Source organism: Capricornis sumatraensis, chromosome 20 (assembly GCF_032405125.1).
Source record: "Capricornis sumatraensis isolate serow.1 chromosome 20, serow.2, whole genome shotgun sequence".
In the NCBI taxonomy this organism is placed as follows: Eukaryota; Metazoa; Chordata; class Mammalia; order Artiodactyla; family Bovidae; genus Capricornis; species Capricornis sumatraensis.
The window spans coordinates 30,067,073-30,090,345 of NC_091088.1; the positions used below are offsets into that span (position 1 = coordinate 30,067,073).

A 23,273-nucleotide genomic window follows, 5' to 3' on the forward strand; every position below is an offset into this window, starting at 1 on the left:
ATCAACCCTGAAGATTTACTGGAAGGACTGATGCTGAAGCTGAAGTTCCACTACTTTGGCCATGTGATGCAAAGACCCAACTCACTGGAGGAAACTCTGATGCTGGGAAAGACTGAGGGCCCTGAGGAGAAGGGGGCGACAGAGGATGAGATGGTTGGATGGCATCACCAACTCAATGGACATGAGTTTGAGCAAGCTCTGGGAGATGGTGATGGACAGGGAGGCCTGGCATGCTGCAGTCCATGGGGTCGCAGAGACACGACTGAGCAACTGAACAAGAAGTTAAAAGGAGGTGATTCGCGTGGTCCCTAATCGGTTATGACTGGTGTCCTCATAAGGAGACAGGGACACACAGAGGGAAGGCCATGTGACGACACCCGGAGAAGACAGACACCTACAAGCCCAGCAGAGAGGCCCCAGGAGAAACCAGCGCTGCTGGCATCTGGATCCCAGACTCCCAGCCTACAGAACCACGAGAAAAGGCCGTGTTGCTTAAGCCTCCCCCTTGCTGTGACAGCCCTAACAAACAAATACAGCAGCCAAGATGGGGTCTCCTGGGGATGGGAGTGGGGGTTCTCTTTCCACCATTCCAAACCCTACCTACAAGGCCACACAGGATCTGGGACCTGCCTCCCCTTGAACCTTATCCCAAGGCTCCCCTGCCCTCATTTCCCTGAATCTCCTGGCCACCCTTCCCCTTCTCTAGGCTTTGCAACACAGCTGCCAAGCTCCTTTCCACCTCAGGGCCTTTGCATGGTTCCTCCTGCTTCCTCAAGACTTTGAGAGACCTGTTCTTATTTTCCAGTCTCAGTTTAAAAGTAACATTCCAGGTGGGAGGTGGGAGGGGGGTTCAGGATTGGGAACTCATGTACACCCGTGGCTGATTCATGTCAATGTATGGCAAAACCAATACAGTATTGTAAAGCAAAATAAAGTAAAAATAAAAATTAAAAAAAGTAACATTCCCCCCAACTTCCCCCACCCAGAAATTGCTCCCTGATGACCCCCAACCCCATCTCAAGCAGGTGCTTCCTACTGTTCTCATGCCAACATTATTCCCTTAAACAGAACTTATCACAGTGTGTAAGTAGACACATTTATTTACCTGCTAGAATTCATTCATTTACTGGCTATTTATCTTCCCAGAGAGACTGTGAGCTCCCTACCAGCAGGGCTTGCATCTGCTTTGCCGACTAGTTTGTTCACTGACAAGGTGCTGCCTATGGGATGAAGAAATGATGCCATTGCTTCCTTGTCCTTGGAAGGCTTGGCAGTACCAGGGTGAACCAAAGATGGGGTTGGGAAGCAGATGAGGGACTGCCTGGTCTCAAGGTCTCTGCTCGCCTCAACAGGAAACCGGGGAGAGCAGTTACGGGGCAGACTAGTCATGAGAGGGGCTGAAATGCCACAGGTGTGCACAGAAGCCCCTGTGTCCTGGATGCCTCCACAGCAACCACAGGGGAACGAGCTGGCTCAGCTCTAGCAGTGCTGGATGCTGTCCTTCCTGGGTGCCCACCTCTGCCAGCTGAACAGGGATACAACCACACACGTGTGGGGCACACATGTGGGGAGCGGCTCCCCGCCAGGCCAAGTCGGGTGGTCCGTGGAATTCTGAAACTGAGCTGTGCATGGTGTAGGGCTGTTTTCAGGGAAGAGGGGATTTGTTTTATTGTCTACATTTCAAATCCTCTCATATTTCTTCCAAGAAGTTGTCTAGCTGGGAGTGGTGAAAATGAAAACTGAACAGCAGAAAAGTGGAGAATGTCGGTCAACACTGAAAAAGAGAAAAACAAAATGGAGCTTGTAAACTGGCTTCTCAGCCTAACCGTGTATTGACATCCAGATGGGCCCTTCTCCCCGCAGGGACTAAGAGGAACCAGGGTCCTCTTGTCACAGATGATGGACATGAAAGCCAGCTCCCCAAAGTGAAAACCTGAGGCTATGTCTGGTGCAGCTAATATATCCCTGATTCAGAACAATATAGAAAGAAATGCCCCTTAATAGAAAACCTAGAAAACCAGGGTTTCCATGAACTCCCTAAATAAATGATAAATGATACCCCCAAAATACTGGCTTGATGAGGAACTGGGGATCTGCCTGCCTCAATGCCATGGGTCTTGGTCGCCCTGGAGACAAGACTGGAATTTGGGGCAAGGATTCCAGCAAGGAATGATGGAACACAGGCGTCCCGAATGGCTGGCAAAGCCCCTGAGAATGAACTGGGGCAGAGACATAGGGCCCCACTGAAGCCCTGGGGCTGTCGAGTCTTGCTCCTCCCGATGAGGGTGGCTATCACCACCCTCCAGGGCCTGTGCTTCCTCTCTCTGGGTCCTGAGCACCTAAGTCTGGCTCCCTCGTGCATTCAGGAGCTACCACTGAGCAGGGCACACAGCAGGTGCGACTAATGAACTTGAGGGAAGGAGCCAACAAGTGCTACAGCCGGGGTTACAAACTTGCGGTGCAAGATGGGTGTTTTCCCATGTGGCCTTCCAGCTCACTCTCCCTTGCCAGGCTCTGAAATAAGGGACCAGCACTGGGCAGACCAGGCTTCCCTGGTGGCTCAATGGTAAAGAATCCACCTACAATGCAGGAGATGCGGGTTCAATCCCTGGATCCAGAAGATCCCCTGGAGAAGGAAATGGCAACCCACGCCAGCATCCATGGACAGAGGAGCCTGACGGGCTAAAGTCCACGGGGTCACAAAGAGTCAGACATGATCTAGCGACTAAACTGGGCATGCCAGAGCTGGGAAGCTGGCTTCAACTCGAGGGCCGCCTGACGCACAGTCATCTAGAGAGGAGGCCGAGGCCAGGCTCAGTGCTGGGACTGACTGGCAGGGATGCTAGGCATGAAGAGGGCCCGGGGTCAGTGGGGCACACAGGCCACCTCTGTGCCTCTCCTTGGACGTGATCCTGAGGCGGCCGAACCTATCACACTGTGTGATGCTGCACAAGCATGCAAGTACTTAACACGTCCAGCAGTCGTGAGGGGCTCTCCTGCCCCTAACGTTGAAATCGCTCCCCAAGAGCTCACCACCTATGATGCCCACTCAGGCTTTGCCTCCTGTGGGCTGGTCCCTCAACATGTCAGGGTCCAGTGGAGAATGATGATCTGTATAGCACCTCCTGCACACGCAGGAAAGGATTCCCTGGGCACACCTGTAACCCACCTGCTCCAGGACATGCTGTGGGGGGTGCGGGGAGTCTCTGCTCTGGGAAGGTGCTGCACCAGCTCCCACGCCTGCCTCTCCTTGAGTGCTGACACGGCGGCTGTGAGTCGCACCAGTGAGTTGCCAAATGGGCTTCTGTGTGTCGGTCTTGAAAACAAGACTTCGATCCCTCTGGGGGTGGTCTCACTGTCGAGAAGTGGCGGCATTTGCACTTGAAGGCAGCCTGTGGCTCCCGTGGGCCTTCTCCACCCCTGCACCTCAGGGGACCCTGGAGGACCCCGTATGCGGGCCAGAGGGAGTTCCAGTGACGCTGGACTGAGGCTCCCAAGCTGAGGCTGCGAGCACACTGGTGCACATCGGGTGCACGCTGGGGGCTCGTCACAGCTTGTATCCTCCCAGAAAAATCTAAGGTGGAATTACTTATAGACAGCAAAAAAATGATTTTCCCATGATTCATTCAAATAATTGTAAAGCAGCTGTTTTTAATAATTTGGGACACGTAAGAAAAGGGAAATGTCAGGGCAAGCATTGAGCATCAAGCTGAGGACACAGGCTGGGTGAGGGATCAGGACACAGAGGGACGCTTTGGGTGATGTGGGTACCAGGGCCTAACAGCAGGTGGGCTGGCAAGCCGCCTGTGCTCCAGGCACCTTCTGAGCAGTGTGCCAGCCCCCAGCTCCCATTGGGCGCTGCTGACCACAACAAGGGGTTTGACTTTCATCCCAAGTTTGGTGGGAAACCATGGGATGGCTTAATGGAGGGGTGAGAAAGCCTATTCTGGTTTTGAAAGCTCACTCTGGCTGCTCTGTGCAGCCAGGTGGGGTGTGGGAGAGCTCGGCTAGTGGCCACAGAGAGAACCCCAAGGAGGCCACCACCGTCAGCAGATGAGGGACAGTGCGGGTGTGTAATATGGAACTGGAGAGACCCTCAGAAGTGATGCTGTCTCCACGCCATCATTTTACAAGTTGGAAAATGTACACAGAAGACACAGAGGGGAAGGGCTGTAGGGTCCTCTCTGGTCCAGCTGGTGGCTCCCAGCAAGGAGGTATGACTCAGCTCAGGCTGGTTGGGATGTGGGGCCCATCTGGGTAGAGAAGGTGTGGATGAAGCCCATTAGGGAGATGCCGTTGTCTGAACTGCCAAGTAGCTGGGGCCCAGGGAACTTCAGTCTGCCTGGGCTGGCACTGGAGCCTCTGAGAACTGAACCCTGAGGATGGGATGGGGCTGTCAGTGGGGCTTGAAGGGGCAGATTCTGAGCTGCACGTGCATAAGACAGCTCACATCAAAGTGAGATGGGATGCAGGTGCCACAGTCTAGATGGGGTAGGGGGACCCTTGGGTGGGGGCACCCAAGGCCCCAGGACTTTCAGCTACAGTCATGTTTCCAGACAGCAACATGGTGAGAGACACTGGATTCCGGGACCAAGCCAACAGCCTCTCTGAGCCTCAGTATTGGCTTCTGTGACATGGAATTACAACGGCATAGGACTCTGGGTGTTTTCAACGTTAGTGCAGTCAGGCACCTGGCCTGACATGGAGTAAGAACGCAACATAATGGCCACTGTGGTTGGTCTATGAGTCACGAATACCTAGGGCTGCCGTGACTGAACCCCTCAATCAAGCAGAGCTGTAGGGCTGTGTCCCATGTGGAAGGAATGCACAGTAAAACAAGTACAAGTCAGGGTGCTGGTTAAAAATAATTCACCAAAGCATAATAAGAAACCACAAACAAATATATTAAAAAAAACACACACACACCAGTTTCCCTGTGCACAGATACACACACACGGTAATAATGAACAAAATTATCTACTTTCTGATCAGTAAGTGCTTAGAGGGTTAAGTGAAGAATGGCCCTACCTCCTACAGCCCCTAGATAAATGAGAACAGGGCGGAGGAAGATGAAGAGGCAAATAAATGGCATGGTCCCAAACCTGGAGGCTAGAGTTGGGGTGTGTCTAGATCTTTCTCACTCCCAAAACCTGCGCTCTTGGCTCTACCGTACCCTGTCTGTAAGGGCTCTGATCCTTAGAAGCACATCCAAGTCACCCCAAGGTACTTGATGAAGCGGGTTACACTTTCCATTAATACTCTCAGGAGGCTGACATCAAAAACCCTCCATCAGTGGCAGGGCTAAGGGCGGCCCAGACTCAGCGTTCTAGGTCACTGTAACTATCCGATGCCATCAGCCTGTGTCCAAGCATCAGCTGCTGTCAGCACCAGTCAGCCTGTGTTTTCATTGGCCACGTGGGTCCGCCTGTGCTCACGCTGGCCATGCAGGCAAATGTTGGGGCTCCCAGAGGTCCAAGGGATGAGACCTGGCACTGGGCTGAGAGAGGTGAGCCTGTGGCCCCTTGGCAGCAAGTGAGCAGTGAGAACCGCAACCTCAGGGACCGGTGGCTGTGGGTGTCAGGTTTCTGGAACTAAAAGTGTTGTTCCCTGGAACTCTGACAGGAGAGTGGGAGAAAAGGCAAACTCTTTAGCTAAGTCAAGTGAGGTTTCAGGGAAACTCCTCACATTGGTGGTTCCACTGGAAGCCCTGACAGGGTCTCAGAAAACTCAGGAACATTTGTAAAACCACAGACATGCCATCAGCTCCACCTAGGCACCTTCAGGTCTATTTGTACAGAAGTTTATATTCTAAAAACTGCTCTCTTTGTTTCTCCAGGATAAGCCAAGGACAGAATCGTCCCATTTTTATGGATGAGAAAAATGAGGTCTGGAGAGGGAGGTGTTTTACCCACTGAAGCATTTGGACATGGGCAGCCTCAGATTTCCCAATAGAATGAGAAAGACTAGAGATCTCATCAAGAAAATTAGAGACACCAAGGGAACATTTCATACAAAGATGGGCACAATAAAGGACAGAAATGGTATGGACCTAACAGAAGCAGAAGATATTAAGAAGAGGTGGCAAGAATACACAGAAGAACTATACAGAAAAGATCTTCGTGACCCAGATAACCACGATGGTGTGATCACTTACCTAGAGCCAGACATCCTGGAATGTGAAGTCAAGTGGGCCTCAGGAAACAACACTATGAACAAAGCTAGTGGAAGTGATGGAATTCCAGTTGAGCTGTTTCAAATCCTAAAAGATGATGCTGTGAAAGTGCTACACTCAATATGCCAGCAAATTTGGAAAACTCAGAAGTGGCCACAGGACTGGAAAAGGTCAGTTTTCATTCCAATCCCAAAGAAAGGCAATGCCAAAGAATGCTCAAACTACCGCATAATTGCACTCATCTCACATGCTAGCAAAATAACATTCAAAATTCTCCAAGCCAGGCTTCAACAGTACGTGAACTGTGAACTTCCAGATGTTCAACCTGGATTTAGAAATGGCAGGGGAACCAGAGATCAAATTCCCAACATTCACTGGATCATCAAAAAAGCAAGAGTTCCAGAAAAACATCTGCTTTTTTGTATGCCAAAGCCTTTGACTGTGTGGATCACAACAAACTGGAAAATTCTGAAAGAGATGGGAATACCAGACCACCTGACCTGCCTCCTGAGAAATCTGTATGCAGGTCAGGAAGCAACAGTTAGAACCGGACATGGGATAGCAGACTGGTTCCAAATCGGGAAAGGAGTACGTCAAGGCTGTATATTGTCACCCTGCTTATTTAACTTCTGTGCAGAGTACATCATGAGAAACACTGGGCTGGAAGCACAAGCTGGAATTAAAATTGCCAGGAGAAATACCAATAATCTCAGATATGCAGATGACACCACCGTTATGGCAGAAACTGAAGAGAAACTAAAGAGCTTCTTGATGAAAGTGAAAGAGGACAGTGAAAAAGTTGGCTGAAAACTCAACATTCAGAAAGCTAAGATCACGGCATCTGGTCCCATCACTTCATAACAAATAAATGGGGAAATAATGGAAACAGTGAGAGACTTTATTTTTTGTGGGCTCCAAAATCACTGCAGATGGTGACTACAGCCATGAAATTAAAAGATGCTTGCTCCTTAGAAGACAAGTTATGACCAACCTAGACAGCATATATTCAGAGAAGGCAATGGCACCCCACTCCAGTACTCTTGCCTGGAAAATCCCATGGATGGAATAGCCTGGTGGGCTGGTGTTTATGCGGTCGCACAGAGTCGGACACAACTGAAGTGACTTAGTAGCAGCAGCAGCAGACAGCATATTAAACAGCAGAGACATTACTTTGCCAACAAAGGCTCATCTAGTCAAAGCTATGGTTTTTTCCAGTAGTCATGTATGGATGTGAGAGCTGGAATATAAAGAAAGCTGAGCACCGAAGAAATGATGCTTTGAATTGTGGTGTTGGAGAAGACTCTTGAGAGTCCTCTGGACTGCAAGAAGATCCACCAAGCCCATCCTAAAGGAAATTAGTCCTGAATATTCATTGGAAGGACTAGTTGAAGCTGAAACTCCTATACTTTGGCCATCTGATTCAAAGAACTGACTCACTGGAAAAGACCCTGATGCTGGGAAAGATTGAAGGCGGAAGGAGTAGGGGACGATAGAATGAGATGGTTGGATGGCACCATCGACATGTGTCTGAGTAGGCTCCGGGACTTGGTGATGGACAGGGAAGCCTGGCGTGCTGCAGTCCATGGGGTCTCAAAGAATAAGACACGACTGAGTGACTGAACTGAACTGAGCGTTAGATTTTGGTCTGGCTCTCTCACTAGATGTCTGTGTAAACTCACCAAGCCTTACCGACTGAATCTGTGCAACAGTCCCAACTTCTCAGGGAGTTGGGAGGGTTAAAGGAAATAATGTAAGCCCTTTAGGACAGAGCCCGGCACATGATGAGCTGTCAGTGGGTGGCAGCTGTCACAGCCGCAGCAAGGAGCTGGCGGGTTACCACCTCGACGTCCAGTAGCCACCCATTCATGGAACCTTCTTATTTAAATCTTCTGCACTGCTTGAGCACTAGCTGGCTTTTTCTGTTTACTTGTTTGTGTCTCCTCTCTCAGCTCTTCTTGTTTACAAATTCATTTCCTATCTCTAAACTCTTGGTTGTCACCGAGCCCCGGTTTGGGTTCCCTGTGTCATACAGTAAATTCCCACTGGCTATCTATTTTACATATGTCCGTGTATATGTTTCTATGCAACTCTAAGTTCAGTGAGAATTACTCTCTCCGCAGGCCTCAGCGAGCAGCTTATGTGCCTGCCATATAGTGGGTCTTTAGTGTAACCTTTTTAGGATTGTAGGAGGCCCCTTTGAGAGGTGACAAACGCAAAGAGTTTTCTTTAGAGAAATAACCTGGTTAAACACACACAAGCACACACACAAACCAACTGCCAGCCTGCCTTTTATTTCTAGGGTGGCAGCCCCAGAATTCCCAGTTAGGAGCCCGGCTGACCATCCAACATGGGAACCGCAATGGTTTCTGAGCCACAAGATCTGTTCTGATTGTCTGACTGCAGCTGCCCCAGGCCTGGGTGAACTGGGCTGGTTTCTCCCGGGGGAGTAACAGACCTTGCAAAGTTGCTCGTGTGACAGTTTACACCCTGCTGAAGCTGCTGTGTCGTCACTGTCTAGATTGCATGGAGGAGGCCATTCGGCCGACTCCCCCTGCGAACTTCATACTGCTCTAAAATCTCGGCCCCACATCAATACAAATGCACTTATATTTATAAAGACTCCTTCAGTCCCCAGGAGTCTTTCAGAGATCATTCAGGGAGTTACCTGATATGCAGTTACTGAGTATGCAGCTTATTGGAAAAAGTGATTCAGAGACAAGAAAGAAAGAAGGAAAGAAAGGGCTGAGAGAGCCCAGGGAAGAAAGGACAGGGACACCAGGAGGGCCCTCGGGGTTGGGTGGAGCTGGGCTGGGACCACTGCAGGCACAGACGGTCCTGGGCATCGCAGCTCTGCCAGTCACATGCAGCAGTGTGCCAGGTGCTTTCTGAAAAGGCTTTTATTTGAGAGGATTAAATGCGACTGATTGGAGGAAGCAAGCCCAGAGCCCCCTCCCAAGTGGGATTCATCTCCATCAGCCCTTGAACGAGGAGCTAGAGAAGCTTTCTTTCTCCAGCCACAGTCCCAGGAAAGCTGGCTCGGGGCCCTACGCTGGGGGCTTCACCTGGAGCACCGAGACAAGCATACTCACCTGGGCTGTGGGCTCTGAGCCTTGTTGGGGCTGCTGACCTATCTCTGGAGTCAGGCAGGCCTGGGGCTTGGTCCTGGCTCTGCCACCAATCAGCTGTGTGACTGTGGGCAAGTCACTCTACCTGGCTGAGCCTCAGTTTCCTAGCTGTAAAACGAGCATAAACACATCACCTGCCTAGCACCCACAGATTCAGGCTCACGCTCCCCAACTTCACTCCTTTCTGTTCTGCTTTCATCATTTCTGCCCAACCAGCGTAATACTCCTGGCCTTAGCTGTGTAGTATGTATTTCATTTGACTCACTTTTTTAAAAAGTTAAGTCCCTACACTGGGTAATCATGAGCTAAACGGGCTACATACTTTTTGGATTCATATTATAATAAACATGTCACTATTAAAATGAAGAATGGAAATGAAGGACATCACAAGCAAACATGGTCGGGCACGGTGCCCGCCTGCATATGCTCCTCACATGACACAGTGGCTACTGTCCTGCTGTCATCACTGTCACTCAGAAGTACAAGTGGAGCAGGGGCAAAGGCGGGGTCCCTCCAGGGACCTGTTCAGGAGGCCTTACCCCACCTGGGGTGCCAATCTCCTGTCAAAGCCTAGACCCCAACCTGGGTTCCTCCCTTACCTGCTCCCCTGCCCTTCCCACCCTACTCACATCTGCACCTTTAAAACAATCATGCTATATGCAATGATAACTGACTTTCTTCTTGTCTAGTGCTACATAAAGGAGAGAGTCCACCCTCAATGGTCCAGCCCAGCTGCACACAATTTTCCCATCTTTGCAACTTCTCTCCCGTCCCCCCTCAATCTGGCAAAACGTGAATTTCAAAGGAGGGGAAAGAGTCCTCCATCTAGCACTGCCTGGTTATTTGTCAATTCTGCCTAGCTGACTAACCCAGAATTTCCTAATTACCACTCCACTGGGAAGCTGTAACAGTTTCATTAAAAAAGAAAGAGAGAGAGGGAAAAAAAAAAAAAGCCCAAATTCAAGCCTTACAAAAAAATTCTCACCTTGTAAAAACAAACACGCACAAAGCAAACCAGTCAAAGCAGGTGCACTGTGTCGGAGGCCTCAGTGCGGCTGGAGGCTGCAAGTGCAGACGAGCAGGCAGGACGCGGAAGTCCCAGGGCCGAGAGCAGAGTCTGCATTCACCAGCAGCGTGGGGCTGGACAGCACTGGACCCCTCGGAACCCCAGTGCAACGGCGGGGTCAGGGTGGCTGGCTCATGAGGCCGCTGTGTGGTGAGGTGGGCTGTGAGTGCTGTGTGAGGTGTGCGGTACCGTGTGGGCAGCAGAGGTGCAAGCATTTTCCGTCTGAGGGGTCACTTGTGGGCCTGGCCTTGAAGGAGGCAGGTGGAGGTCACCTGCCTCTGCCCTGGGCCTGGGGAATCCCACATCCTGCTCCCAGAGGGCCGTTTTCTCAGTTTGCTGATGGCTAGTCCCCACTGGGAAATGATCTTCTCTCGAGGGGTATCAGTACTTCAACCAGGCTTCCTAGAGACTTAACAGTCTTTAAAACCCAGAGGGCTGCATCTCTAACTGGGGCACTTCAGGTCCGGGGCAGACAGTTTTGAATGGGGCCTCATTCCCACTCCGGGATAATGAGTCTCTTGTAGGAAGAATCCTGGGATGGCTTCAGCTTCCAAACACTGAATCCTCTCAAGTTTGTTCCTAGGGAGGGAACCTGGACCCCAAAACCAACTCAGACTCCAACCTGGACTCCCGGTCAGCCACCATCACAGGCTCCGTTCAGGTGCCCAAAGTAGAGATGAAGGTCTGCTTTCTAGTCCCCCCTGCCCTTGACCCTGGCTGTCAGGGCCCTGCAGGTTCTGGGGAGAGGTTATCAGCTGGGCAGAAGCAGCTCAGGGGCTCCAGGGCTTTGACCCTTGATCCTTGGCCTCAGCATCTGTGTGTTCCCTGGGCAGGGGCTGGAAGCAGACAGCCCAGCCACCCTGCTGAAGCTACTCCACAGTGACCAGTGAGACAACCCCTTCTCTGTGCCTGTTGGGCAGGCGACTTTAAATGCAGCCTCGTTGAGGGCCCCTAGAACCCAACTCTGCATGAGAAACAAGTGCTTCAACCTTCAATGCTAAAGGACTTTGTTTAGCTGAGCTCAATTCCGGAGCCTGTTGCCCTGGCAACGGGTCTTTGGGGGATTTACATCTCATGCATCACAACAGGGGAAAAGCCATTTAGCAAGTTGGAGGGGTGGTTAAAAAAAAAAAATCCCACCACACAAAACCAGTGGGCCCCCTTCTCCCCAAGAGTGCAGCCACAAAACACAACAGAATCAACAAGAAAATTTCCCACAAGCCCATGTGGCCTCTGCTGGCAATCAGCCGAACAGGAATTCAAACTTAATCAAACTTTCATGTCTCCCTTGTAAAGCTCAGGAAATTGGTAATTGGTTTTATAATTGAATTTTCTGATCACGTATCAAAGGAATGGGTCCTGCCAAAGGCCAAGGAATGGCTTGTCTCCAGGAAGGACAGCCAAGGTCTCCGATGGAGGCTCTGCTGGGAGGTAGGGGAGGAGAAGTAACTGGCGGTAGCCTAAGAATAGAGCCTGTTATTTATAACCAGAGAAGAAGCTGGTGACCGCTGAGTCCCGCCCTCACAAAGTGGACTCCCCCAAACATGCACCCTGGGGCTGCAGGGTTCAGATTCAGAAACGGAGCCTTTGGCGACGCAGGGTGGGAGATGGGGGAGGCAGAAGGCAGGGAGACAGTCTTGGTAAGGAGCTTTTCCCAGAGCTATGAAGACTGCGAAGGAGGCCTGCCCGGGGCAGAGGCTGGGCAGAGAGGGGAAGGGGCTGGTGCAAGAACCCCTCTGGAGAGGGAAGTGGGACACAGGAGGAACAGAGAGGTCCGAGGTGTCCAGCCCTGGGTAACGGTGAGGGGCATGGTGCTTTCAACATAAAGGAGGACAGAGGCAGCTGGCTCTGCCACCTGGACTGGTCTGGGCTGGAGCCCGAGGGGTGAGGGAACATCACCCCTTGGTGACAGGCACGCCAACAGGTATAGCGCCCTCATTCGGCGCTTTACCACCATCCTCATGCTTAAGTTTCACAACAGCCCAAGGGAATGATTGTTTATTGTCCCCCTTTTTCCAAACCAGGAAACCAAGGCTCAGAGCAGAGGGTAAGATCTACCCACTCTTGAGCCCTGGAGCCGGGACTTGGACCCAGGATGGCCTGACCCCAAAGTCCACAGGTCTACCCCTAACACCACACTGCCTCTTCACCTGCAGATAAAGGGACTTTGCAGCCAAAGGAATTAGAAAAGGGTCCTTCAAGCTCAAAAGAGAGGTATGAGCTAGAGATGGAAGCCTGAGAGTCAACGAATCACCTTCATTAATTAATCCACTTAAAAATGTGCGATAAAGGGAGGCCACACACTGGAGAAAATAGTCACAATACATATATCTGACAGAGAACTTGCATCCAGAAGAGATTTTTTAAAAAACTCTTTACAATTGTGGACTAGTGAAAAACATTTTAAGCAGAAAAATGTATTCCCCACCCCCACCAAAAAATAAAAAATAAAAACCTCTTACAACTCATTAATAAGATGACTAACAACCCACGAAAAGGGAAGAATAAAAAGGTATGAACAGATAGTTTATAGAGAAGATATACAAATGGTGCCAGATATCACTAGTCATCAGGGAAATGAAAATTAAAGGCACAATGAAATACTACTACATTCAAACTAATATGCTGCTGCTGCTAAGTCGCGTCAGTCGTGTCCGATTCTGTGTGACCCCATAGACGGCAGCCCCCCAGGTTACCCCGTCCCTGGGATTCTCCAGGCAAGAACACTGGAGTGGGTTGCCATTTCCTTCTCCAATGTGCCTGTAGGCATCGAGACCGCATCTGGTCCAGCTCCGTTTTATTTCTGTTTGTTTTCGGCAAAGGCTTCTGCTGTGGCTGAAGTGAGGACAGCAGCCCTACATTCTGCGAGCCGGGTGCTGCACAAACCACTAAGCGGACCTCCTGCCCCGTGCATACAGGGGCTCAGAGAGGGATGAGGCCTGCCAGACGCAGACTTCTAAGTTAGTGCCAGAGCGGGGCCATGACTGGATGCCCCCCGCAGAGACCAGCCTGGGAGTCAGCCACACTGCGGGCCAGAGCCTGGCTCTGCTGCTAGCTGGGGACGTGACGCAGCCTTTCTCTGGTCATCTGTAAAATGGCAGTAATAACAGCTGGTACAGGATTTGGGTACAGTCAGTGACACGATGCAATGTGTCCTAATGCCTAACACACACTAAACTCGTAGCACATGCCACATACTGCTGCCCGTTGTCTGACACCTTAACCACCCTAGGCTCTGTCTATACTGCATGAACACACTCGGTGTGGGGTGGTCACACAGCTGGCCAGCCCTGGAACCACAGTTCCCCAAGGCAGTCTGGCATCTGCGCCTTTTCACCCTATGCCATGTTCCCAGACTCAGTCCTTCGTGTGCCACTTCTTTTTCCATGCCAGCAGAGCTCTGATATCAGCCTCATCTTCAATGGTTATTTGTGTGAAATTATGAGTTTGATGTGACTTTTTCCTAATACCCATTACAATAGACATAGAATGACAGTAAAAATCAAGGTTTATACGTAGCTCACATCCGCCAAAGTGTGTGTATGAGACTCGAGAAACAACAGCTCGAGAAATGACATTAACAGAAGCTCCTAGAACACAGCATATGGAATCAGAGTTCCAGGGCTATCATGCATGCAGGTGCTGGAAGGCAGCCCGTTTCTATGGAGTTGGCACAGAGGAGACGGGGAGGCTTTCTCACCACCAACAGCCAAGTCCAGGTTTACTCCACTGGGTCACAGAGAAGTGCTGCTCTTTCACTGTGTGGCCCCCACAACTCTGCTGGGTCCCCACTGAGGAGGAGATAAACAGGGCCAGGAGCGCCAGGAACACGCACCTCTCACCACAGGAGCTGGCGGCCACTGAGCTAAAATCCCCGTCCACAGGCTGTGACACTGGCTTCCTGTGACAAGAGCATTCTGGCTTTTCTTTCTGAGGTCACAGCTAGACACTGTCCAGATCCTGTGACTAGATGACCAAGTTCTAGCCAATGGAATGTGATCTGTCCCCACCCCAACCCCAATTTTCCCTGTCTGCTTGGCCAGGTATCAAGAGACCCCAAGGCTGGTGGGGCTGGCAGAGCCACAGAGCAGAGGAGAGCCAGAGCACCCTCACCTTTCACATTAGGCAGTGATGTGAACAAGAAACATTCCTTTACTGTGTTGAACCGTTGTGATTTAGGGGTCGGTTGGTACAGCAGGTGAAGTCAGGTGTTTTTCAGAATGTCAAGCAAACTCTGCTGCTACTATAATGGGACTTAGTACTAGGAAGGGACCAATACATCCTCTAGGATTTTTTAACAGCACTGGGCTCCTCTCGGAGTTGACATTTACCAAACAGGACAGCAGAAGCAAACTTGCTGCCTGTGAGCCGCACACATGCTCTGCAGCCACACAACTCAAAGAGCAAATCCTGGCACCATTTTGCACAGGGAAGACAAAATACTAGCATCTTTTGAGACTGTTTGCAGATGCGGTGGGATGATGCGAGCAAAGCATCGAGTGCCCAGTGGATGCTTAGCGTGTGGTGGTCTCTCTACCCTGCCACTCTCACCCTGCGGGGCTGTCGGCAGCACTCGTCTGACCAACACAGAGCCCTCTAACCCAGGGCCACCACAGTCTGGGTGCGGCTGGGGCTGCTGACTGGGTGAGAACCTGCTGGGAACATTGTCCACAAAGCAATGAAGAGGCAGTTCCTGTAGCTCCAGGTGAGCTGGTGAAAAAGATGAGTAAGACCGGAAAAGGAGGAGGCCCAGGACGTCCCTGGCGGTCCAGGGGCTAAGAATGCGTACTCCCAATTCAGATGGCCTGGGTTCAATCCAGATCAAAGAGCACACGTGCCAAAACCAAAGAGCCCGCAGGCTGCAATGAAGACTGAAGATTCCACACGGAGACCTGGAGCAGCTAAACAAATAAATAAATGTTAGGAAAAAAAAGAAAGAGGCCCAAGTAAGGTTTAGGGGAAGAAGTGGGTAGACTTGAATGGGTATCATACAGGGAGGGGAAAGATAACCCACAGACGGGGAGAAAATATTTGCCAATCATCTGATACAGGACTGGTGTCCAGAATGTATGAAGAACTCTTACAACTCAACAGTAAGACAAATAGCCCAATTTAGAAGTGGACAAAGGTTCTGAATAGACATTTCCCCAAAGAAGATATACAGATAGCTAATAACATGAAAAGATGCTCAATATCCTTAGTCATTAGGGAAACACAAATTAAAACCACTCTGCAACACTACTTTACTCCCAATAGGATGGCTACAATAAAAAAGCTGGACAAAAAACAAATGTAAGTGAGAATGTGGAGAAACTGGAACACTCACATACTGCTTATGGTGATAAAGAATGGTGTGGCCACTTTGGAAAACAGTTACATACTTCCTTGGAAAGTTAAAACAGAAAAACAGACTTCACATATGGCCCATGAGTTCCACTCCTAGGTATACACCCCAAAGAAATAAAAGTGTGACCACACAGTAACTTTTGCATGAATATTCAGAGCAGCATGATTACTAGGATAGCCCAAAAGTGGAAACAAAAGGTCCATCATATAATAAGCATGTGAACAAAGTCTGATATATCCAAATTCCAATACAATGGAATATTATTCGATGTATAACATTGGATGAGCCTTGCAAATATAATGCTGGGTGAAAAGAAGTCAGACACAAAAGAGGACACACCAAATGATTTCACTGCAATTAAATGTCCAGAACAGGCAAATCCACAGGGACAGAAAGGAGCCTGGGGTGGCCAGGGGCTGAGGGTGGCTGCTCGGGTATGAGGCTTCCTTTTGGGGTCCTGCGCTCTGTGTCCCGTCTGAAGAGGGTCCATGTTCCAGGGGAAGATGCACAGAGCCAGCTTCTGGTAGGTATCACCTCTCGCACGTGTCCCCCGTGTGACCTGCTCTCCTTGCTGCACAAACTCCAGAGGGGGGATGTGTGCTTTTCACTCAGTAGCTGAGAAAACTCAGGCCTGAGAGATGGTCTATGAAGAAGGTGGCTCTACAAGTCAGGATCCAAATCCATTCTGGTCTTCCACAATCCGATTTTTGCCTCTGAACTCACGGGGTTCATACCCACAGCAGAAAGGGCAGTGGGCCAGGTTCTGAGATATCTGGGCCCAACAACAGCTCTGTCACTGACTAGCTGCTTGACTCTGGGCCAGTCATCTGAATTCTCTGAGCCTCAAGTTTCCTCATGTGTGAACACCTGTTATACCTGCCCCACAGGTGGGAGGTCCAGAGCACAAAGATGGCAGTAGTAAAAGGGATTTACCTTTGTGCGAAACACAGGGCTTGGAGCTGGCAAACCCAAGGATTCCTCCCCTTAAGGGGTTCATCACAGAGCTGTGTAATTGCTAAAGACCTCATATATGCCAGGCAACTTCATTACCAAGGGCCAAATCAGGGTATAGATCATAAAGGCTTAATCTTTCTAAGGTAAGAGTGGTTTTTGTTTTGTTTTTGTTTTTTTGTTTTGTTTTGTTTTAGGTAAGAGTGTTATAGACTGAATGTATGTGTCCGCCAAAAATTCGTATGCTGAAGCCCTAAGCCGCGGTGTGGCTGAACTTAAGAGTAAGGAATGAAGGTTAAATGGGATCATAAGGATGGGGCCCTGACCTGATGGGGTTAGTACCCTTATCAGAGATCTCAGAGAGCTCTCACTCCCCACCCTCTGCAGGTGTGTTTACCTAGGATAGGCCACGTGGGGAGACAGTAAAAGAAAGTGGCTGTCTGTAAGCCAGAAGGAGAGCTCTCACCAGAACCCATCTGGACCAGAACCTCAATACTGGGCTTCTGGCCTTCAGAGCTGTGAGAAATACATTTCTGTCATTCAATCTATCCAGTCTACGTTTAGTTATGGCAGCCTGAGCTAATACAAAGAGCTTTTGCATACTAGTGTTTAGGCACTGTTCAAGCCCTTCACATTGTTGTCCCAAGCATGAGATTAAGAACTGGTATTATCCCAATTCTACAGATTAAAAACGAGCAGCACAGAGCATATGGGTACCTTCCCCCAGGTCACATCGGGTTCAGAAAGCAGCACTGGGCTCCACGAGTGGACAGTGGCTACAGAGCGTGAGGCTGAGCACTATGCAAGTTTGTCAGCTCCTTGTGTGCGTAAATCATGAGGTCTGGGCTGAGGGCATGGGTCAGTCAATGAATTGTGTGTGCGACGTCTGTGATGAAGCCCAGAAGCATCGCGGGCCTCATGCCCCCACCCTGAACCGGCTCTGTACACTCTGCCATCTCATTCTCATCAAGCGAATGGCTCCCGAAATCCACCGTCCTCTCCCTGGCCCCCAGGGAGCCTGCCCTAGTGATCAGAGGGAAGCTGACAGCTTCCCGGGGCCATTCGTGTTCATCTCCCTCCGCAGCCCTGCAACACAGTTTACCCTTGACACAGATGCGGTGACAGTGATACCTGACAGTGTTTTTCTGCTTGATTTAGTGGCTTTATGCCCATGGCTTGGTGGCCCACGTGTCACCCCCCACCAGGCTCCTCCTAGGCTGTCATCGCACCTATATCTACAGCCCCAGGCCCTGGCCCCAAGCTGTGCATTCTGGGTGCCCACCGTGGGGCCGCCTCCACCGCTGACTACTGTCTGCCAGCTGTCCAGCACCACTCCCTCCCCTAGACAAGTCAGCCTTTAATTTGTGCCACCTTTGCAACACAGGGGATTCTTTCTCTTTTGGATACAAGGGAAAAAGAGGCTTGGCAATCACCTAAGCTGAGCATTTAAGTTTTGCCAGAAGGATTTACAGAACTTTCTAGAAGTTATGGAACTGAAATGGGGGGCAGGGTAGAGGGGAGATCTAGAGGCCCTCTGGCTCCTCAGTAGCAACTGTAGGATGAAGGACTTGCCTGAGGTCACAGAGTAAGCTGGGGGCAGGGCCCGAAGCCCAGCTTTCCTGTGAAGCATCAGTGTTCTTCTGCCATAAGCTGAGGCCTGCGGGTGTTCATGCTAAATCACTTCAGTCGTGTCCAGCTCTGTGCGACCCCACGGACTACAACCCACCAGGCTCCTCTATTCATGGGATTCTCCAGGCAAGAATACTGGAGTGGGTTGCCATGAGCTGAGGCCTGCTACACCTCCAGCTCAAGTCTGACCCTAATCTGACAAAGACCCTGCCTCTCCCTGAGTTCCTGGGGGGCCCAGAAGGACTGGGCTCCTGCCCCTCCATGTGCCAGAGAGTCACAGTGAGGGAAGATGGGTCCCCATGCTGGGTGTTCTCCCCATCCAGCTGGGTGGCAGGTAAGAGAAGGGCTGGGATGGAGGGGGGAGGCTGTGATCTCCCACCTCCCCAGCTTTTCCAGGACAAACAGCCTCCACACAAAGGCTAGATCTGATTCTCTTCTCCCTATCCAGCTTCGAAACGTCTAGGACTTACAGCCCGAGGATGAGCTTTGGGCCTTGCTTCCTGGCTCACTCTGGAAAATGAGGCTTGGAGTGGTCTTTCCACCTGCCCACCCCTACGGCTGGCAAGCCCCCAGGAGCTGGCCACGGAAGCATTTCGACCAACAAAGCTAGTGGAGGTGATCGAATTCCAGCTGAGCTATTTCAAATCCTAAAAGATGATGCTGTGAAAGTGCCGCACTCAATATGCCAGCAGATTTGGAAAACTCAGCAGTGGCCACAGGACTGGAAAAGGTCAGTTTTCATTCCAATCCCAAAGCAGGGCAATGCCAAGGAATGTTCCAACTACTTACTGCACAACTGCGCTCACTTCACATGCTAGCAAGGTAATGCTCAAAATCCTTCAAGCTAAACTTCAACAGTATGTGAACCAAAAACTTCATAAGATTACTCCAAAAAACCCCAAAAGTCTGGGAAACTCTGGATGAGACCCACGTCAACAAGCCTCCTTTCTGCTGGGCTCTGAGTACCTTCGTGGCTCCCCAAGAGGAGACACAGTCTGTGCCCCTAAACTTACTCAATGAGAAAGAGTGTTGCTCCATCACATCAAGGGATGACTGTCTGAGGAATCCCAGCCACAAGAGTGTCAACAGTTCCTCCAGCACAAAACTGTACGTTCACAGTGAAGCGTGCACTGAGAAAGCTGGGATCAAACTCTAGCAGGGCTGCTGCAGATGGTGAGAGATGTGGATACAAGGGAAGCATCGCTGGAAGAGAAGGGGCCTCCGGGGACAGGACGCCCTTTGCAGGTCTAGCCGGAGGCGCTGGGCACCATGGGACGCTCATACTGCAGGGAGGCTTGCCCCGGAGTAGCTGGTGGAAGAGGATCTGAGATTCTGATGTGCTGGGCCAGGACCTTCAATGCCACTGGGTCTTGGAGAAGAAGTAAACCAGAAGTGCACTGACATGACGCAACAAGGTCCAGGGAGGGGCCTGCACCTCTCCTGCCCGCCAGGCAGGCAGTCTCCATGGAGCCTCTGCTGGCCGCAGGCCCTTCCCCTAATGCAAACACCCCCCTGGTCCAGGCCATGAGCATCCATACTCCTCACCCTGACACTCAGGACCTTCTCTAAGCCAAACCCACCCTTTTTCCCATGTTCTGCGATGAGGAAGACCTGGGTTCGATCACTGGGTTGGGAAGGTCCCCTGGAGGAGGGCATGGCAACCCACTCCAGTATTCTTTCCTGGAGAATCCCCATAGACAGAGGAGCCTGGCAGGCTGCAGTCCATGGGGTTGCAAAGAATGGAACACGACTGAGCAGCTAAGCACAGCACACAGCACAGCACGGGCTAGGAGGGGTAGCAGGGGCAGCACCTCAGGCCTGGAACGGGGGTAGAGACCCTGAGCGTGACAGAGCAACAGGGCAGAAGGGCCTGCCCAGCACCCAGCTGGGCTGCTCAGGCAGGAGAGAAACGTGTGTTCATCTTATTCATGCCACTGTTACTTAGGGGTCTTTGTAACAGCAGGGAAACCTGCACCCTGGCTGATAAACACTGGTATTATTTCCATTTTACAGAGGATGAAACTGAGGTTCAAGTTTAGGGTACTTAAGGAATGTGCCTGAGGCCACAAAGATAAAAGAGGATCCAGTGTTGACCTTGCACTTGCCTGACTCCTGAGCGTATGCTCTGTGCCCCACGACACACAGAACCTCACTCGGAGGATGCACGCTGTGGTTCCATATGAGAAGACACAAGAGGCTGAGACCTTATCACGAGGCTCCCTGCTGCAGAGGAGACGCTTGGACGTGGCCCCAGGGAGGGCCGTATCCGGGAATCAAGGTACTGCTCACTCAGGTGCACAACCTGGACCCTGAGAACAGCTGGGGTTGGGATGGAGGGCACCTGGGCCCCCAGCAGGCACCCTAGTCTGCAGAGCTGGGCGCAGACAGCCACCTTCCTCTCCTCGGCTGGTTGTCATCAAGGGCACCAGCTGGTCCAGGCACCCGGCAGGGAAGTGCGGCAGGAAGGAGAAGGGAAGGAAGACAGAGGCCTGGGCAAGAAGGGGGAGGGTGCCCACAGAGCTGGAAAAGCGGGACCTAATTTGGCAGTGAGCTATTTCAGGACTGTGCCCCAGGGACCTCGGACCAGAGACACTGGGGGAGGAGAGTCTGGTTGTGCAAACGCTCCTAATCCACAGCTCCTCTAGGGCCGTCAGCTGCTCCTGGGCTCACTCGGGAACGAGGACGTAGAGGGGCTGACGGCCAGCGCTCGTGCTGGGTGATGCGTGTTTGCTGTCTGAGCCAGAAGGGTCTGTGCCCGTCAGAGCTGGAAACATGTTCATGCTGTGCCTGGACGAGCATGTGGCATGGCAGGACTCCCTGTCTGTGGCATTTGTTGTCCCAAGTATAGAAAAACCCCTATTTTACAGATGAGGAAACTGAGGCCAGTCTGCTCATCTCTGCTCATTCCTGTTCACCCAGTGCCTGACACACTGCTAGTGCACAAAAGGCCACAGCACGGGTTTCTCAAATGAACAAGTGAGGGGGCTTCCCTGGCTGTACCGTGGTTAAGACTTCGCCTTCCAATGCAGGGTGTGCGGGTATGATCTCTGGTTTGGGAGCTAAGACCCAACATGCCTCATGGCCGAAAAAACAAAACATAAGACAGAAGAAATACCATAATAAATTCAATAAGGACTTGAAAAAAAATAAAGAACAAGTGAGACAACCAATGAAATAGAGAGAGGGAGAGAGAATCTGAAGGCGCCCAGGAGATGGAAAAGATACTTACAGCTGCAGGGACTAGGTAGGGTTTATGGTGGGAATAATGTTCTCAGATCAGGGACAGCCTTAATACAGAGGAACAAAGCAGTGAGCATTTAGGGAGCATGTGCTCTGGGCCAGGCACCCCACTGACGCTGGGACACCTGACGGGGGTCGACCTTCCTACTCAGGAAGAACCATCTCAAGTGTTTCCGGGGGACTGTCACCCAGGGCCAACTGCCTCTCTTCTCTCTGGGGTCCTGCCTCCTCTCTCCCTGGGTCTACCTCTTTAGGCTTCTGTCTCGGGCCTTGCAGGACCCCGGTTCAGGAGCAGCCTTCCTCAGCTCCACTCCTGCAAAGCCAGGAAGAGAGACAGGGGCCAGGGCACACACCTTGCTCCCCAGCCTGGAACCAGAGCCGACGACGGGGAATTTGGGGTGGGGGGGGCGGGGACTGAGCCGCCTTTTTGACTTGTTCAGTGGCCTCGGCACTAGCTCTTCGCCCAGTTCTGAAACAATGGTCACAGCCGGGCTTCTAGTCCTGGCTCTCCCTTCACCAGCCAAGGGGTGATGTGTGGGTGAGAGGAAGACGAAAACAAGCGCTGTTTACTGCACACTTACTGAGTGCCAAGCCCCATGATTAGCCCTCAACATATATGAATTCTTTAACCGTAACAGCCCCATGAGTAGGTCATTGTTATTATTACCTTCAGTTTCCAGATGAGGAACCTGAGGTTGAGTGAGCCAAGTGACCACCCTGAAGTCTAAAGCTGATGACAGGCAAGGCCAAGACTCAAGGTTATATCTCTGACTCTGAGCCCTGGCTCTGACCCCTGCCGAGCTGCCTCCCCCTGGGCATGGCCCTCTACAACTGCACTGGTCTGGCTCTAAATAAAGCCTTGACTGGCGCATGGCTAAGGTCCCTGCTGGCTCAGGTGGGCTGGAAAACTGGAGTCTCCCAGGAGATTATACCCACACACGGGCCCATGTCTTCCACCTGCCTTCACCCCCCATTCTGCCATCACCCCCTGCCGCAGCCCCAGCTGAAAGGCGAGAAGGGAAGGGTGAGTGGTGGGCTGGGGGCTGCACCCGGGATCCTGGCTGGGGGGAGGAGCAGCTCTGGCTCCAGCCCAGCTGGGTTACGTCATAATCCTGCTATAGTAGCTTGAGTGTGGCTGGCCATCCACCAATACGATAGGAATCAGGCACAGTGGGCAGTGCTGAAGTCAAGGAGAGCACTCAGGATGGCTACGGTGGCCTCCCCAGCAACTCTTTCTTCTGCTTCCATTTCCTGTTTCATGAGCTCCTGGGGAATTCACTCTGGTCCCAGAAACCCTTCAGGCAATCAGAGTACCGCATCCCCTTGGTCACAGTGACTGTCTCAGGGATGTTCAGGGATGGGTATGTGATCTCAGTGGGGCCAAGAAGAGAGGGCAACTCCCAGGATCTAAGTGGCTTCTCAGGGAAGGGTGTGCAAGGGCACACCCTCTGCTCTGCACATTCAGGGATGCTCCAGGGTCGGGGCCGGGGGGAGTGGGAGGAGGTGGTGATGTAACTCTGACAGCCATTTTCTTGCAAGATGAGAAGTGATTTTGTGGGTCCAACGGGCAGGCCGCGGGGGACGGGGGAAATGAAGAGGAGCCAGGGCAGCTCATCAGAGCCGCTGGTGGAGCCTCCCCTGCAGCAGGCCCTCTGCGCTTCTTCCTCCCTGGACCCGGGGAGTGTTTTTTTTGCGTTCACAAGCCAGTTTGATTGTCTTTCTTATCTTTGGTGACCAAGAGTG

At 51.5% G+C, this 23,273-nt stretch overlaps 1 protein-coding gene across 3 annotated transcripts in view; it reads right to left on the reverse strand.

The window, feature by feature from the left end:
* GNAO1 (G protein subunit alpha o1) overlaps positions 1 to 23,273 on the reverse strand; it is a 176,513-nt gene that overhangs the window by 46,346 nt on the left and 106,894 nt on the right. Inside the window, exons 4-5 of one of the 3 annotated variants that reach the window (XM_068993422.1) lie at positions 21,656 to 21,670; positions 17,220 to 17,253 (exon numbers count right to left, since the gene is read on the reverse strand). The exons of 1 other annotated variant lie outside the window; for it this stretch is intronic. In XM_068993422.1, coding sequence (XP_068849523.1) covers positions 17,220 to 17,253; positions 21,656 to 21,670 — 49 coding nt within the window. Of the gene's footprint in view, positions 1 to 9,693; positions 9,770 to 17,219; positions 17,254 to 21,655; positions 21,671 to 23,273 lie in introns of all 3 variants that reach the window. One more of the 3 variants, XM_068993421.1, reaches the window with a different exon arrangement.